The following is an 18,188-nucleotide window of genomic DNA, read 5'->3' on the forward strand; positions in this document are numbered from 1 at the left end:
GACAGACCGACAGATATAACTAGATAGATAGATAGATAGATAGGTAGATAGATATATAGATAGATAGGCAAGAAGAAGAGGAAGGAGAGGGCCTTACCTTCAATAATCAGCGCACATGTAGTCCCCTCAAACCCCGAAGCACACTGGCATACATAACCAGGGATAGAGTCTGATTCCATACAGGTTGCACCGTTAAGACAAGGATCGGACGAGCATGCTAACACTACAAACAAAGCAGGCAGATACAGCAATCGTGCGAAATATTATGGGACACACTTTGGGAGCTGCATGCTCGGGGATATTCGTTGACTCTTCTTGATGAAAACAAACACACAGTAGTATAAACACACAGACAAACATGACATTGTGACATGACCAATTGAAGACAGATGTTCTGCATGAACTTCTAGGCTAATGAAAGCTGGTCCTAAAGACATCGCCCTAATGTATTCTCGTAAATTGCGAAAGTAACGATTTCTGATGCAGTGAAGGCATGATTTCATAACGTGTTCAAATTTTGATACCAAAAGCGGGTGATATATGGAAAATGGAAAACTTGTGGGGGAACGTACGGTCAACGTAGATGTTATCCAGTAGTATAATATATGCGAAGTCCTGTCTGCTTTGGACTCCATGTGTAATGAACAACAATGTTTGTTTGTTTGTTTGTTTTTTAATCTAAGTGAAAATTGTTTTGCTGGAAAGGTTCCGATCACGTCATGATTACGTTAATGAATGAAACACAACTGCACACGAAACTATGCCAATGAAATGATTACAGGAGAATGAATAATTTAGGCCAATGAATGTTCGTAATGTCAAAAACGAAAAAGAAAAAAATCACAGTGATGCTTAATATAGAGCTAGAGTCGAGTTACGAACTTTATGAAGGCGATGAATGCCGATGCAATTAGATGACAACACAAAACACAAGACATACACACTCACCCAAACACACGTAAGCACACTCTATCACTATGTACAGTACACCTTTTGAGTCCTTTCTATGAGCGGCTCGAACGACGAGGGAAAATAATGTGTTAATCATACCGCCAATTTATCACTCGAATAGTTACCACGAATGCAGATGTATTCCATGACAAATTAACAGCGGACTTTACATGCACGACACACCCGTTGATACTGAAGCTTGATTATCACTTACCCATCCATGAATACCACGTTTAAAAAAGAGAAAATGTCTCTCTGTATAAAGCAGCATTTCCGAGAGAGAACTAAAGTTAACATGTAGATGTTAGTAGTTGACATAAACATTAGACTTAGTAGTTCGGGAGGAAAACATTAAACGTGAAAAGTTGGGTTTTTTTCTTTGCTCTTCATTTTGTTATCCATCTATCTTTACTTACCGACTTCATCACAGTTGGTCCCAGAAAACCCGTCCACGCAGTTACAGAAGTAACCGGAACTCTGTGAAGTTCCAGCGTTAAAACACGTGGCACCGTTTTGACATGGGTTGGAATTGCAGGCTAAATCTATGCGGATCAGGAGAAAACGTTGGGAAGTGGAGTGCAGTTATGATCACTATTCTATAATTGCGCAATGTGAAAGCCATGTGAAGAAGCTGATCATTGAGAAAAAAAAAAGAAAAACAAGTTGAATCAGTTGATGAAAAGAATGCTGACAATAGTGGTTGTAAAATAGATGTGAATGATGCGAAAGCACATTTAAACCGATAGGAAGAAAACTTATGAAATGTCGGTAAAGCTATTTGATACTAATCTGATTTAAATCTTCAAGTAAGATAGAGAGCAAAGAAAAGGCAAAGCAGTTTTATGATATGACTTGAAAATGGTTCATTTTTTGTTGTTGTTGCTATCTTGAACTCACCAACTTCATCACAATTCGTGCCGGAGAACCCAGTGGGACAATCACAATAGTATCCGGACCCCGGGTCAGATCCAAGATTAAAACACGTCGCACCATTCTGGCATGGATTAAGGTCGCATGCTAATTCTATATAGAAAGGACAAGGAATCCATGAGGGGGCTATCTATCTACTCTAATGATGCAGGCATTTTGATAGAAGCAAGGCTAAAGACAATTACACGTAAAGCGCGTTCATTCTTATTTCAGTTGCTTCCAAAAATAGTGAACTTGACTTTTTTTAAATGATGCAAGCACGCATCTCATGAGTCAAATTTGCAGTTGCACTGAGAGAGACGAGACGAACTTAATGAAATATTTGATAAGAACATATCGGCTGATTATTGCAAATAAGCACTGCAAGGAAATAAGGGGTGCACAACAGGTATACTTAAGTTTTGGTTCGAAATGACGAAGTTGCAACTCTGCTATGCTTCAGTGAAGAAAACTAAAATAGCCTATAAGACAGAATAGTATGCATTCGTCTCCATAGTATTATAAAGATCTGCACAAAGAACTACAATACAACATTGGTGATTATTTGTAGGAAGGCAGAAATAACGAAAACCTAGTATCACCGATATTTCCCGTGGTATATGCAGCGTCATCAGTTATACATTATTTATCCTGACCCCAAATCACAAAAAAGAGATATCAGTGGCGGATCAAGGGAGGACCGCAACCGGCGCACGCCCCCCCCCCCTTTTATTTTTTGTTAAAACAAAAGAAATAAAAAGAAAAAAATGGGGGAGGGGTGCGTGCGCCCCCCCCCCCTTTAATTTTGTAAACGCGCCCCCTCTTTACGGAATTCCTGGATCCGCCCCTGGATATAGTAGTCAACTGTGAATCTTGCATCTCTCTACTGTAACTGTGCTTCTATGGGCAGTTGCCATGGTTACCTTGTGCTACATCTTGGCAATTTTCTCCGGTGAAGCCAGTGGTACACATGCACACGTAACTCGAGGGGTCGGACTGTGACTCTAGACAGGTGCCACCATTCAGACACGGAGCCTGAGCGCATGCAGTCGGGGTTGCTATATGAAGCAAGCAACAGATGGAAGAGAGGAAAGAAGGGGATGGTGGGGGGGGGGGGGGTAGGGGGAGATCCATGGAAACGGAAGGAGACAGAGAGAGAACGAAGATTGTTGGCACTTTTACGGCTGTCTAAAAGCAGTGATCGCTTTGGAGAATATTTGGTCAAATAAATAAAAGCATTCGAAGAGACAATCTGACATGTTTTACATGAGAAATGAGAGAGAAGGAAAAATGTCATAGCAGATCGATGAAAAAGTCACAAATAATTTCATTCAAAGCAACAACTGGACAGAGTGGTATACTACAGCAGCATAACATTTGCTAACAGCAACAGTTATTCATGCCTTGGCCTACATACATGTACTGCTTTGATGAACGCAGAAAGCGGGAAATCTGTTCAAAATAAACATGAAATGAATGTATGTTCCTTCGACGTAGATCCATCACTGGAAAACCCAAGGTAAACTTTAATGGGTTGATTGTCTCGGAATGTCGATCACACCTACCTCCGCCTTTTGGCTCGATGAATGGTGAATAACGCAAACGAGATTATTAAGAATTTGTGACATGATAGTCAGCATACATAAAACAGGTTACAATTCGATATGTTCTAGAAATGAGATCATAAATGCAAATATGGACACGAACGCCAACCTAAAAGAGTGATCAGTACAGCTGATGTCATGTCATGCTTGGAGGTTAAATTGTACTCTCAATGAGATGAAATGATATAGAATGTAATGCACATGTTCTCCTTATCTATTGAGAACCAATAAATGTGTCAGTGCGGCATGCTAGTCTTGATTACCTGTAATGTTATCGGTGGCAGTACTGCATGAAAGCCCGAGAAACCCGTCGGGACAAAGACAGATATATGATAACCCATCGCCAGCATTGAGACAAGTCGACCCATCGGGACAAGGGTTGGAAGAACAGGCGGATGTTTGTGGCGAGTCTAGCAGCATGATCCGAAAGCGAGTTTGAAAAGAGAATGCAAGACGACAGTTCGATAGAGGCATGGAATAGCATGGACAAGGATGGCGGGAAGATAAGTATTTGGGGGAAAAAGCAAAGTTATGAAGCGAGCTATGAGTTAGAAAAGAAGGCTATGAAAGCAGAAAAATGTAAGCATAAGGCCTTGCACACAGGACGCTGTAAGATGTAAGCCGCTCATAATCTTTAGGCTGCTTCTTGAAATCTCAAGCAATGTTAAGAGTATAAAACAAGAGTAACGATTTCTGCCTGGCTCTGGCTCTGCAGATTTCACAAATGACAAAATGTATCATGAACTCATCTGAAATTATCGTGAAAGACCAAACTTGACTTCAGTTGAGACAGTCAGTGGCTTTGTCAAAATAATACAGTAAGAAATAAAATAAGCATGTTTTTGTGTAGCTCGATTGGTGAGCTTAAATAATTGCAAAAACAACGAAAACGCTACTACTAATAATAACAATGTAGATAGTTGTACAAATTTGATTGGCTTTAAATACAGTGTAGTCTTTGCTCTTTTTCCTTTTTTGTAGGGGTGCAATTTTTTACCTGTCACAAAACAATCTGTGCCGACATGCCCATTTGAACATAAGCAGACAAACGACAACCCATCCGCTGCTTCAAGGCATGTGGCGTCGGCTGGACATGGGTGGGAGGAACAAGCCGGGACGGGGAAAATATCTGGAGGGGGAGGGGTAGGGGTAGGAGAGGAGGGGGAAGGGGAGCGGGAGGGGTGATTACAGGAAGTCACGAAAGTTTACAAAAACTCGTAGACGTGGCAGAGGAAGCTTATACCTGATGCTTTTACAAACCATTCCAGAACTAAAACTGAAACTGCTCTCTACTCCTAAATAAGCCTCACTATTATTTTTTTGGACAACAACCATTCCAATTTAATGGACTATCAAAACTATTCTATATGAAGGTGTTGTACTATACGCACATCTAAGACGTTGTTGTCCCTACATTAACAATATCATCTTTATATTTCCAAAATGGGTTACTGAACATTCGATTGTAATTAATTTACACTACCGGGGATTTTTGAAATGTGAAATTGTCAAGCCGTTGTTATAGCGTGGGCTTTACAACCTCTGAATTGTCTCATTCGACTGATTTGCAATTAGAAGCTTACAATTATCATTAAATGAATAAAAATCTGTCAAAGATGAATTTGACTGAACTATGACCATAGCCTTGATAAGTACCTGTGATAATTTCACAGCTACTACCAATGACCCCACTTGGACAAAGGCAAAGAAATGCATTTCCGTCGGCGGAATTAAGACACGTGGCGCCCTCAAAACACGGGTTAGAATCACACGCAGAAAGCGGTGCAGGATCTGAATGCAAAAAGACGAACGAGTTGGGCAGAAGCGAGGGACAGATGAAAGGCTATTTAGAATAAGCACACATGAAAAGCAATCGGTATAAGCAGCGGTGCGTTCAGACAAATGCACACAAACATGTATGGACGAGGAAAGATGCACATGAGCAGATACGCACTCAGTGGGAAAGACACCAACAATCTTTTTCACTTAAAAATCGCCTTTTTACGACGACGTTTTAATGTAAATCATTATGACAGTTCAAAAAGTGCTATTAGCTACTACAGGTTAGAAAAATGCTATCCAGTCAGCTCAAGTTATACCCACCTACAGAACAGTTTTTTCCCCTTATAATTGCAATACTATAATCAGATATTGCACTGTGATCAATGGTAATGAACGTTGTGTTTAGAGAACATTATTCTATTGTGAACTTAAATCCCCACGTTTCCCAATTTAGGGTTTTAAAAACAGAAAGGGACATATCATTGACGAAGATTACCTGTTGTAACGTCACACACTGTGCCCGTTTCGCCATTGGGACATAGACAGGTAAATGCATTTTGGCCCTGGGATTCCAGACATGTTGCACCGGAGGGACATGGGTTCGAGGCACAAGCAGGAAGGGGTGCACTTTCTGGCTCAGAGGTTGGCAGAGGAGAAAAGGGGGAGTTTGAACGTTGAAGCAAAGAAGGCATGAGTATGGCCTCATCGATGATCAAGATTAGATATAGGGAATATTTGTTCTCCTTAACAGCTTTATTATGTCACAAGAAATTTGAGTTAATCATCGTCTGTTAATTTTTAGTCAGTGACGTGCAGTAATTTGGTGGATTATATATATAATTCTGGTATTTATTCTGAGCAAATAGTATATGACAAAATACGCCTTTATACCGTTACCTTCACCTCCCCGCTTTATCCTTTTGCTTTCTGTATGATTTTGTTCACATTTATGCTTCATTTTGCAAAAGAACAGCCCCCCCCCCCCTCCCCGACTATAGTAAGTCTATGTACCGTGAATAAATAAAGGAATTACAAAAAAAAAAGAAAAAAAAAAGAAATATGTTTTGGAAGTGGGCTGTGATGGTTACCTGTAGTTGTACTGGAGTTGCATGTGGTGCCTATGAGGCCATTCGGGCAGAGACAGATAAAGCTCGTGCCGTCATGGGCCTCAAGGCATGCGGCGTCTTGCGGGCAGGGATTCGATGTACAGGCGGGAAGGGGAGTGAGGTCTAGGAGGGTATATTGTATGAAGTAGAAAGCAAAGGGTGTTTGGCAAGCAGTGATGACAGCAAGCGAATGACAAACAGAAAAAAGAAGAGAAAACACAATGGAAAGCAAGAACCAACACCGCGAAGTAATCCTTGGAATAGAAAAGCATTGCTGAATACGGTACTTCTCAGTATGGAAGAATGGAGACATTAAAAAAGAGATAGCTTACGACTGCGAAAGAAATAAGTACACGGAGGTATAAATGCTAAATGGACAAAACTGATTGTTATATCTACTCTTGATATCATGCGCATATGAAAGAGCTGTTAAAAATCTACATATTTGTGATGATCATGATAATTATAACATGATTGAAAAAATGTGAATATTTCAAAGGAATGCCAACACAATTTTCTGTCATTCAGCCCGCAATTGTCCCTTATGTGTTTATATACTTCGCATATTCCATCTTCATTAACAAATTGCTGGGTAAAAATGAATTCTATTCTTGATTAATGATTTTGATTAATGATTTTGATTAACACTTTTTGTCATTCTAACACCGTTTCTTTTTACGGGGATGTAAAATAATCATTTTTGTGAAATGCGACTTATATAGGCCTACATTGTGACAATTTCTAAACATAATTCCTGTATACAAAAGATGCATACATCATTCAGATTTTTTTTTTTCAGAATTGCTTGACGTTTGGAAACCCTTAGATCCGTCACAAAAACATTTCATTCATAACATTTTTATCATTTTTTTTAATCTGTGGCTTTGTTTTGGCGTGTACCTGTGATGACGTCACAGCTCGGGCTTATGACACCATTTGGACACAAACATGTGTGAACACTGCCATCGTGAGCATCAAGGCACGTGGCTCCGTCAGGACACGGGTTTGATAGGCAGGGGTTTGTGGGGACTGTGTCTGGATTGTGGTTAATGATATGAAAATTGCTATATATAGGTTGGCTTTGAACCAAGATACAAGACAGGTACAGTTACTGTACATGAAATATACTTGTTGTCTTTCTTAACGATAAGCATGAGCGGAATGAAAGACAATGAATTATGGTATGGAGCGTCTATGAAATTATGTGAAGAGCATACTGGAGGAGATGTTGGTATTGAAGAGATCAAGTTCAGCTTGAGTAGTTGAAAGGGAAATTAGGAAGCGGCTTCAGATATTAGAACGAGCAGCGAACTCTTAGCTGCCCTGCTTGTGTTTTGCACAAAGCGAGTTCGTGAAGTATTACGTAAATTTTGTGGTTTCAGCCAAGCGTGATGGTTACCAAGTTACTTTATTTTTTGTTTTCAAATTTTGCTACATTACCTGGACATTATGGTAATGCTCCGAGTTCAATAAAAAATAAATCTGATCTAAAGTCAAATGAGATAAGAGCATTCGCAAAAACAGGTTGGTACAGGCAAAGACACATCATAGTAAAGCGGGCTCGAAGGGGCAGAGACAAGCAAACAGTTTTCCGTTATACGAATCCAGGTGACTTACACCTTTAATAACATTGCTTAGTGCTATAGGGTTTTTGGGAGCAAGGGTAGGGAGTAACTGCGATATCAAGGATTAAATGCGGGGCAAAGCAACAATCACGAACGAAGGAAATGTTTACTCTTCAAACTCACTTGAAAGCTGCAAATTGAAATTAAATGAAATCGGGGGACAGCAGGAATGTATAACTATATTGAACGTTGAGTGAGTGTTTACAAAGGATACAAAAAATTGACACGAATGTACTACAGCACTAACATACATCTCAAAAAGCACAGCACAATCATTATAAGTGCGTTCGAGATCAGGAATAGCATGTTAAGCACATCAAATAGAGGAAAAAAACATTGGTGAAATGGAAATGAGAAAGAAGCATATGCATACTATAGTCTAGATAAAAGAAATACAGTTCATACAGCAGATTTTGCAAATTACCTTGCACTGCACAGTTGGTTCCCGTAAAACCGTCGGGACATAGACAGGTATAGCCGCTCCCATCTTGCGACTCAAAGCAAGTGGCCCCGTTTACACAGGGCTGCGACGCACAGGCTGAAGGTACTGATGCAAGAATGCAGAAAATGTATAGGCAAACGCATAGCTTCGAGAGACCGCAAAAAGCCAATTTCAGAATGAGAGAAAGCACTTTATCTATTGAAGTTGCATCATTCGATCTAAACATTAAGCATCATATCAGTTTTTTTCTTTTTTATGTAGAATGACATCGTTTATCTGTCCAAGGACTCTTTGCTATTATTTGCCAAACTATTGGCTACGCACGTGTTAAATAGGGGTGGAATCATGACAAATTTATGAAAGGTACATAGCACTTTGCATCACGAAACCAACGATATATAACCCACTATCGACTATCTTTGCACAAAGCTATTTTCGACAAAGAGTCTGCCAGAGAAACATGTTTTCTTCACAGAGGTTGTAAAGGTTTGGTCATGCAGCAAACAGAAAGAAAGGTGATTGAGTAGTCTTCTTTTGGGAGGCATTTTTCTTCTTTTGCTTACAGGCTTTGATTTATAAAGCTGAGCTGTTAAGAAAGGTGACAACAAAGAGCAGTGCTAGTGGTTCTCTGAACAAAGTTCTTTAGGAGCTATTCCATGCACATCACACCAAAAACATACATGAGCAACTAAACTACGCAATTAAGATCATTTTTGTCTTTTAATACCAATATTATGCTTCACTTGACTAGGCGAGCTGTGCTAATGAATCACAAGTAGGCCCATAGGCTTACGCGACAAGTGAAAATGCGTAAAGCAATAGTAATTCTATCTAACAAAGCAAACACCGTCATTCAAATACGCAGGTATACAAGAAACTCATGCACGCACTTACTATGAGATAATGACTAGACCAACACTACGGGCAAAATTCGAAAAATAACTTCTGACAATAGGATGAGAAAGGTGATGTACACACAGAGACTACGTCTGCGATGCCAGATATCTTGGCTGTCGAGCTGTCCCGACGTGGCCTATTAGATATTCAAGTTCCTCGTCTTCTCACACTCATTACTGGAGCGCTACTCCAAATCGATGATCCGGTGTTTCGAACTGCGACCAGGAAACCTGCATTTAATACTATCTGCTTCCATTAAGGAAAGGTAAGAAGACATATCGCCTAGAACGTGTGATTAAACATAAACATTAACAAACATTAAACATATTTACGAGAAGGAAAAGATAGCGGTAATGGACATGGGTGAAGTACGTACCAAGCTGACAATTGTTGCCTTCATAGCCGGGTTGACAGGTACAGACGTAGGCCACCCCTGTGTTGGAGCCAGCCTCGAAACAGACTCCTCCGTTTAAACACGGGCTAGACGAACATGCGGGAACTGATTTTCATATGGGGAAGGAAAAGGAGAAAAATGGCAGAGCTCTAGACACGAAAATTTGAGACAGATGCGCCATGTCAGCTTTAAAAGCTTTTAGTTATTCGCTCTATATATTCTATAAAGTGCTCTAAAAATTGATACTAGTACTAAATGCGGCATAGAGTTCTGCCTGCGAATACTACATGTAGATTCTAGCAGTGAAAGAATTGCATTGCTTCATAAATTTTATCAATTTCCTATATTTTTTTCCTTTTTTTGTATAGCTTTTGCTTTTGAGGGATCACAGTACTCTTGTTAGGAGAATGTGAACGAAAATGGGATGAATCTTTCTTCCTGATTTTGTGCACGGCTATTTCATTGAGGGACATGATAATTTGCGGTTATCTTCAAGAGATTTATTTACGTTGTTTTGTTTGTTTTGTTCACAGATAATTAGCGAAATTGCAAACGAAGGATTATACAGCGATTGAAAAATACAGGCCTCCTGAAAATACGTCATGTTGCTGGTAAAAAAAAAAAGAAAATCACATTAATCAAGCTTATACTGCATTTATAAAGGCTATTGAGCAGTTGTGTTTCTCATGATAGTGCGGAGCGAAAGAAGCAAACATTAGATTTGAGTCAGAAACTTTTGATAAGTGTGGAAGTGACACGTACATTAATCTATTGATTTTTCAATTATTTGTAATTGTATCAAATAGACTCGGACAAGTAAACCCTTGTAGAAAGTGCTACTATTGCTGCAACATTCATCTCATAAGACCTGCACGTTTATATTGCAATGAGATCGTTTCTTTACCAGTTATCATGGGGATAATGCAGTGTGTGCTGATAACATGAAAATTTCTTCTTGCAAAAGTTTAACTTTCTTTGATTACCCTATCGTACCGTCAAAAAAGTGAAGATGGGTGCAAAAGGTTTCCAAATTTGCTCAATGCTGATGAGAATGCAATGCGGCAAATGAAAATTTCAGGCATGAAATTTCGGCAAACTTTATTATCCGTAGGTCGAGAGCATGTAAACATGATACCTGTGGCATCTGAAACCTGAATTTATGGTATTACGAGATCAAGGCACACCGAAGTGAAAATGCCCAACATAATGAAACCGCCTTCCGAAATATCTTTCATGAGCCCGCGTCCTTTGATATTCTAATGAGCCATTGACCACGTTGATGCATTGATGAAGTACATAAGGTGAGAGAAGTACTGCATAGAATCTCTCTCCGCGTGCCCTCTCTTTATTAATGACAGCATCATGATTGAAGCATGCCCAACATTAAATCTGCGCTCTGCAGTGTAATGGTATGATCGATGATCAGAAATTGAGTGATAAGAAGAAAATAGAAAGAGATGCATCTTCCATTTGACTGCACAGCGATGTGGTGCGACCTACCATCCTCTACCCTGGTTTCACAATTGGCGCCTTCGTAGTCGTCGGGGCACTGGCAGAAGAAGCCGGTGCCGGCCCCGGCGGAGAAGCACGTGCCCCCGTTTTGACAGGTGGTGGCCGTGCATTGCAATTCTGGGACGAGGGGAGAAAGTTTGAAGAAACAGCACAGTGCAGAAGCAAGCTACTACCTTAGCAGTGAGAAATGAGCAATTGCAGAGCCCTCTACGATAGAAAGTGCATTTTTATGGCAAAACAGAAAGTGATGCAGAAGAACTGAAATGAACAAAATAAAAAGTCGGTATGAAATTCGGCATTCTTTGTAAACATATGGTTTTGACCTTTGCATGATGTTGCCCATGAAAAGCGCCATGAAGAACAAGAGAAAAACCCTCATACAAACGTTGGGCTTCTTCAGCAAAATTTTTTCACGAATCAAAGTTTGTTTTAGGAGATCACTCAGCCACACACACAGAAAAAAAAAAAGATTTCCCCTTAACACATAACACAATGATAAGTGTTTTAACTCGATAATTTGATAGTCAGCTTGAACATGGAGCTGCTTTTCGGTAGCTGCGAAATAATAAAAAGTTTCCAGATATTTGTAATCTGTTATTTGTCTTGCTAGTCAATCGCTCAGTCGTGCAACTTTCATTCTGATTCAAAATAAGTTCCTTTGGAGTTTATATCTCTAGCGTATAACCGCATAATATGAGACCCCGTTTACAGTGCGAGGCTCGGCCGCGGCCGAGCCGCGGCCGAGCCCAGCCCCGCTTCAGTGTAAACGCGCAAAAGGCCAAATGCGAGGCCAAAATTGGCCTCGCATTTGGCCTCGCTCTGGAGGTGGTCTCGGCCGTGGCCGAGCCGCGGCCGAGCCCTGCCTCTTCTTGGTGTAAACGCAAACTGGGCCAAATGCGCGGCCAATTGCGCGGCCAATTTTAGTCTGGCTTCCAAACCCTCTGCCTGTATCTTTCGCTATTCAGGATATTAACCCCCTCGACATCGAAAACTAGTATAGTTTAAGGTGGTTTTGTCCTGCAAAGGATTTTTTCCTTCGGCAAAGGCCTTTGCCCGAACGGCGACTTCGTCGCCACGGAATTCATATGGCAAAGGGTCTGAAAACTAGACAATACCAAATTGCGTTTGTTTGCAAGCAGAGCGCCACTACGACAAAATATTGAAAGGTTTGAATCAAAAGCGCGGCCGAGCCCAGCAGTGTAAACGGACAAAATTGCGAGGCTCGGCCCCGCACTGTAAACGGGGTCTCAGAAAGAGCAGAGCAAGGTCTAACATGTCTATCAGACAAGAGCGCTCACACTTAAGACTGAGCGAGCATTCTAATCTAATTAGTTAATTTTACCTAAACTGGATTGTGCGTTTGCATTGCATCATCAACTACTTATGAGAAATGAACAATTGCAATTCAATTGATGTCAAAGAATAATTGTTTCTACATCAAGCAATGCAGGCAACAAATGTTTTGATGAAAGCAAACTGAAGATCATGAGCTGCAGAAAGAAAAAGAGAGAGAAAGAAAAGAATGTTCTGAAATGCTTACCAGCGGTCGTCTCCGTGCATGTGGTACCTGCGAAACCACTCTGACAAATGCACACGAAGGAATTCAGGTCCCCGGACGTGAAACAGGTGGCCCCGTTTGCACACGGATTGGAATCACAGGCTTGAGATCCAGTAGCTGAGGAGTTGTGACGCATGAGGCAAAGTACATTTCGTTATCATGCAAACACAAAAATATGAATATGTATAAGTGCATGAACAGGATTATACCTATATTATGTATGTAAAATATGCTTCTTCTTCTCATTTTCTTTCTTCTTCATTTTCTTTTCAACTATACGACTAAGCAAGCCAACAGTAACGTAAGCAGATTATTATGAATATTGCCGTACAGTTTTGTTGACGAAGTGTATATTCTCAGCTATAGCCGCACACAACTCACGTATTCTCCATACGCCATGCCCATTATAAAAAAAGCAAACAAAAACAACAACAACAGCAATGAAATAACTTCATTTGAGTACGTAAAACATGCACACATTGAATCAGCTGATTTCCTATGGTTTCTTAACTACTACAAAAATGTTTTTTAACCACTAATAATAACGTACTATCACACATGAGAAATAAAAAAAATATGACAGTCAACGGACGTGTCCCATTCCAGGATGCAGACTGCCGTATTTCATGCAAAAAAAAAAAAAAAAAAAAAAAAAAATGATGCAAAACATCAACTAAACGCGTCGACTTAACCGTGACTGTATTACAAAACATGGAGGCATATTTTATTATTTGATCTACTCATACAGAATATGAACCGTAGACGGATGCAAAACTTTTTTTTTGACAATGCCAACTAAACCGCTACAGCTTAAGTCACGTGACATTTTATTAAGGGTGTACATGAACTGTAGATCTGAAATAGTCATCATACCCTGTGGTTGCAGTCGTGATGGAAAATACAGGAAAGCAAAATATATCATAATGTTTTATGAATGCAGGATGTTAAGGGAAAAAGAGAGATAGAGAGAACACATATGCATGTATTTTAGAGGACTTATAGAATATAATACTGATCTCATGAAGAGACACCATTTGAATCACTTGAAACTACGGTTGTGATGTCCTTTTGGCATTTTCTCTTAAATCGTGCAGAGATGTTAGAAAATAAGAATGGTAGGTGAGGGGAGAGAGGTAGATAGATAGATAGATAGATAGATAGATAGATAGATAGATAGATAGATAGAATGATAGATAGATAGATAGATAGATAGATAGATAGATAGATAGATAGATAGATAGATAGACAGACAGAGGAATGACACTATAATATGGACCATGTGTATCATTCGAATTACTATACAGTCTGTCAACATTTTATCAACTTCGCAAATATATCCTAGTGTCTGAAGATAGAATACGATCAGATGCGTTCCAAAGGTATACCAACATCACGAATCTATATCAGCATCATTGTTATTCAAAAACATTTCAGTACTCCTGCACAACTCGCAGCATCATTGCTATAAAGTGCTGAAGCAATGGAATTACTTGCGTTATATTTGCAGTAAGCACTCTTCATGCACAGTGCTTACAAAACCTCCATAAACTAATCATTTAGCCATGTGTAGTAGGCCCTAAATTGGTCGTGTTATGGCATGTGTGTCAACTATTCATGCACAAATTCGATTTAAGTGCAATATATAAGATAATTTTCTTTGCTTTAACCGTGTGTGAGTAATAGTAGAGGTAGACTGAAACATCATGGCATATAGTCAAGTTTGGGTTGATCAAGCATGTAAATCGAGGACAGTATATCGAGGACATTATAATTAATCCAAGATGATGGAAAAAACAAAGAAGTATTTAGAGATGAGTTAAGAAAACACATTTTCAGATCATCACAGTGTTAGAAGTGCATGGAGTGTAAAGGACGACGTACCGATGTCCTCGCACGTTGCCCCCCTGAATCCGGAAGGGCAGGTGCAAGTGAAGCCAACGAGCCATCCAGTGCACGGGGCGCCGTTCTGGCACGGCTGGGGGAAGCAGTGAGAGGCTGATGATATCAAAACCCGAAAGCGGCTATTGTTAGTGCAGTAAAGTTATGTGGATGGATGGGAATTTATATGGTGAGTTGAAAAAGAAAATTATGTGAAGCAGGCATGATAGGTTAGTTGTTATGCAAATGGATTGGGGCGTGACGTTGAACTAATCACCTCTTAAAAAGAAGAGGTCTGCCTTTATAAATGGATGATAATGGGGAAAGCATGGATGCAAAGGGGCGAAGGAGCAGCGGCTTTTGGAGCATTGCTGGTAAGTGTGGTTTCTTTTCCCATTATACCTTTTGACACAATTTGTTAGCACTTGAGCTATGGGTTGGATACAATTTAACTCCGTGAGTGCAGTGACAGTAGTTTGGAAACTGACTCCTTTAGTGCAATGGAATTTCTTTCCGGTAATGGAGTAATACTAGCAATTCTTTAACCCCTTAAAATAGCAGCTGAAATTATACAATTTTTTTTTATTCACCTGTTTGCATTATCTGTTAGGATGTTTAGCCCGGGGCCAAGGAAAATTTGATAAAATGATGGTTAAGTATTTGTCTGTGGACGGGCATTGGCGTTTTCCTAATCAGCATGAGTTGTCTGCGGAGCAGTCAATAACATACTTTGAGTCTATCATTGGTGTAGTATATACCAGCGTTGTTACGTTGAAGTAGAAGTACAGAAGTTTCTATTGATATTCTGGTGAATGAGGATGAAGAAACAAGGTAATTACTTTGTTGAAGACGTACAGTATGAATGGAAAAGGGATATTAGGCGTTAGAAAGATGAGGTAAATTGATTGATTTGCCATTGATGTGCTAACTCATTCTGAGCTGATATTTCTTTTTCATCTTGAAACGCAAGGTTCATAATTGAGGACATGAAAAACACATACAGACAAAATACATACACACATCATTGAAAGGTAAAACAGAGGGGCTGACTGTATGTAGCCAGCATGCACGTCATACCTGTTGAAGTAGTTTGACAATTCGATCCGGTGAAGTCCGATGTGCACAAGCAGAAGTACCCCATCTGGTCTTCGCTCGTTAGACACGTGCCCGAATTCAGACAGGGGTTGGAGTCACACGGGAGACCTAGGGGAGCACATCGATAGAAGAATAATGTCATTCTTTTATCATCTCCTTGTTCGAGTATAATTCTGACTATGTATTCTACACGGAGAATATATAGTTGATTCATTCATTCATTCGTTCATTCATTCATTCATTCAGTCAGTCAGTCAGTCAGTCAGTCAGGCATGTATTTGTTTTGATTTATTCTCTCAAAATAAACGAAATCTCTAAGAGATATTGCATTGTGCAGAACTCAATATTACGCTGAGAAATATGTAAAAAAAAAAAAGGAAAAAAAGAACACACAATCATCATGAGTTCGATCCCTTCCAGATTTATGTTTTGGGTTCCATGAGCACAAATGTTTGCGACAATGACCGTATTGTATGATCTCATTTCACAGAGTATGCATGTATACGCGTACGATATTTCACTTTTATTTGCTAATTCGTCGGTCGCATTACGAACCGGCGAATGTTCGAATTTGCGCGGAAACACGATTTCGAGATAATCGCGTTTAAAGAATCGGGACTTCTTTAAACGTATAAAAACGTGTCTTATAACAGCACATTGATGATGATATTAAGAGAGTGATGAAAGCGGAATTTTCTGCTTTGTCAGATACTAAACAGTCAGACCGCAACGCTGCTGTTAATGAGCTCAAATCAAAAATTTATCGTACGCGCAGGTTTTTGCGCATGTCCTTCTCAGCACCCGAGATTTTGCGAGATAATTCAGAGACAAAGTGCATGGTCTACGAGATTCACTTATTGGCGACATGAACATCTACTATCCGTGACCAATTGACATGGTTTGTGAATACTTGAAATAAATCACACCTTTTAATGCTTACATTATACAAAATGAGCTTATGGTATCATTATTCATATCTCTGCATTATATCGATATTTTCCAAACGACCCTGAGACAAATTAGAACAAGGCTTTCTATTTATTGCCAACCCGACCCGTTCATAGGTTGAATCACCACATGAAAGATAGTCAACGTTTTAGATATACCTGTTATAACAGCACACTAAGAACTGAATTGGTCCCTCGCTTAGAAAACAATGAAAACTGAAAGTCTCGTCGAGTAAAAATCATAGTGTGGCAATTTGAGATACATGCGCTCCCAGGGTATCATTAGATAAATTACTCAGCGATGTATACAGTGGATTAATAAGGAATATTATTATTCTAATACCAAAAAGAGAGCCCCAAAGAACTCATGACGTGTGCAAACACAGTGCTAGATCTTGTATTATTGATTTGTATGCTACTTATTAATGCACTCTACTCTTATCTAGTTGTGCCGGCAAAAAAAAAGTTCAAGCCAAAGTTGAGCTGTCGATCAGAGTGGAGTGTTGTTCTTATTGTTTACGTGGAGATCTTACACCAGCTGCAGTTGCCTGAACCTGAGCGCGTATATACACACATTGTGCGCGCGCACACACACACCATATAGGGTCCTACACTGTCATCTACACACAGTGTATTACTGTTATGTAGAGTACACGTTTACTGTCATTCCGCGAGGTGCGTTCAACTCACCACTCAGAGGGAATTAACCAATCAGAAACGCGTATTCGCGGCAAACTGAAATCTCGTCAGAAATTAACTGTACAACGCAATGATTTATTCGCCAACCTGACCCGTTCATAGGATCAGTCCACATAAAGTCATTATGTTTTCATAGAATGATATTTCCTCTTTCATTTTATACCTCTTCCATTTTGGTCCACCTTAATTTCGACGGTCTAGTGTACCCCTTAAGAAGAATGGAAAATATGCAAATTTTGTGTTTTATAATTTCCTTGTTCAGTATATTTTATATATCATAACCTTTCAAGTGGTCAAATTTCATCAAAGTACAACTCTTCAGCTTTTTATCGATATATAAATCATGAAGATTGATAATGTTGTTTAGATTTACAGACACTCTAAAAATGTGGTCTCCCAGCTCATTACGTATTCATGTCCGCGAGGTCCATGCATACGCGTACGATAAATGCGAAGGCTTTTCAGGACGTTGCGGTCTGACTGTAAATATTATTTTGTAGCTGCACCTGGGGGTGTTTCATAAAGCTGCTCGTAAAGTTACGAACAACTTACGAGCGACTGGAGATCAGTTCTTATGCTGAATTATGGAAATTCTGATAAGTATAGCACAACAGAACTGATCACCAGTCGCTCGTAAGTCGTTCGTAACTTTACGAACAGCTTTATGAAACAGGGCCCAGGGTGCTCTGTGGTAGTGATGCAAAGTGCGTTTGCCGGTTCGTAAAACCCCCCATTTCAGCGTTAAATTACGTACATCGCGTACTAAAGAGAGCTGAGGGCATTACGAAC

At 39.8% G+C, this 18,188-nt stretch overlaps 1 protein-coding gene across 1 annotated transcript in view; it reads right to left on the bottom strand.

The window, feature by feature from the left end:
* LOC140227888 (uncharacterized) overlaps positions 1–18,188 on the bottom strand; it is a 114,314-nt gene that overhangs the window by 59,714 nt on the left and 36,412 nt on the right. The window contains 15 exon segments of the mRNA XM_072308274.1: positions 98–223; positions 1,368–1,493; positions 1,849–1,974; positions 2,784–2,918; positions 3,728–3,874; positions 4,462–4,593; positions 5,121–5,255; positions 5,743–5,877; positions 6,335–6,475; positions 8,402–8,524; positions 9,693–9,857; positions 11,211–11,339; positions 12,763–12,897; positions 14,662–14,775; positions 15,736–15,861. Coding sequence (XP_072164375.1) covers positions 98–223; positions 1,368–1,493; positions 1,849–1,974; positions 2,784–2,918; positions 3,728–3,874; positions 4,462–4,593; positions 5,121–5,255; positions 5,743–5,877; positions 6,335–6,475; positions 8,402–8,524; positions 9,693–9,857; positions 11,211–11,339; positions 12,763–12,897; positions 14,662–14,775; positions 15,736–15,861 — 1,995 coding nt within the window.

This window comes from Diadema setosum, chromosome 4 (genome assembly GCF_964275005.1).
Source record: "Diadema setosum chromosome 4, eeDiaSeto1, whole genome shotgun sequence".
Taxonomy (NCBI): Eukaryota; Metazoa; Echinodermata; class Echinoidea; order Diadematoida; family Diadematidae; genus Diadema; species Diadema setosum.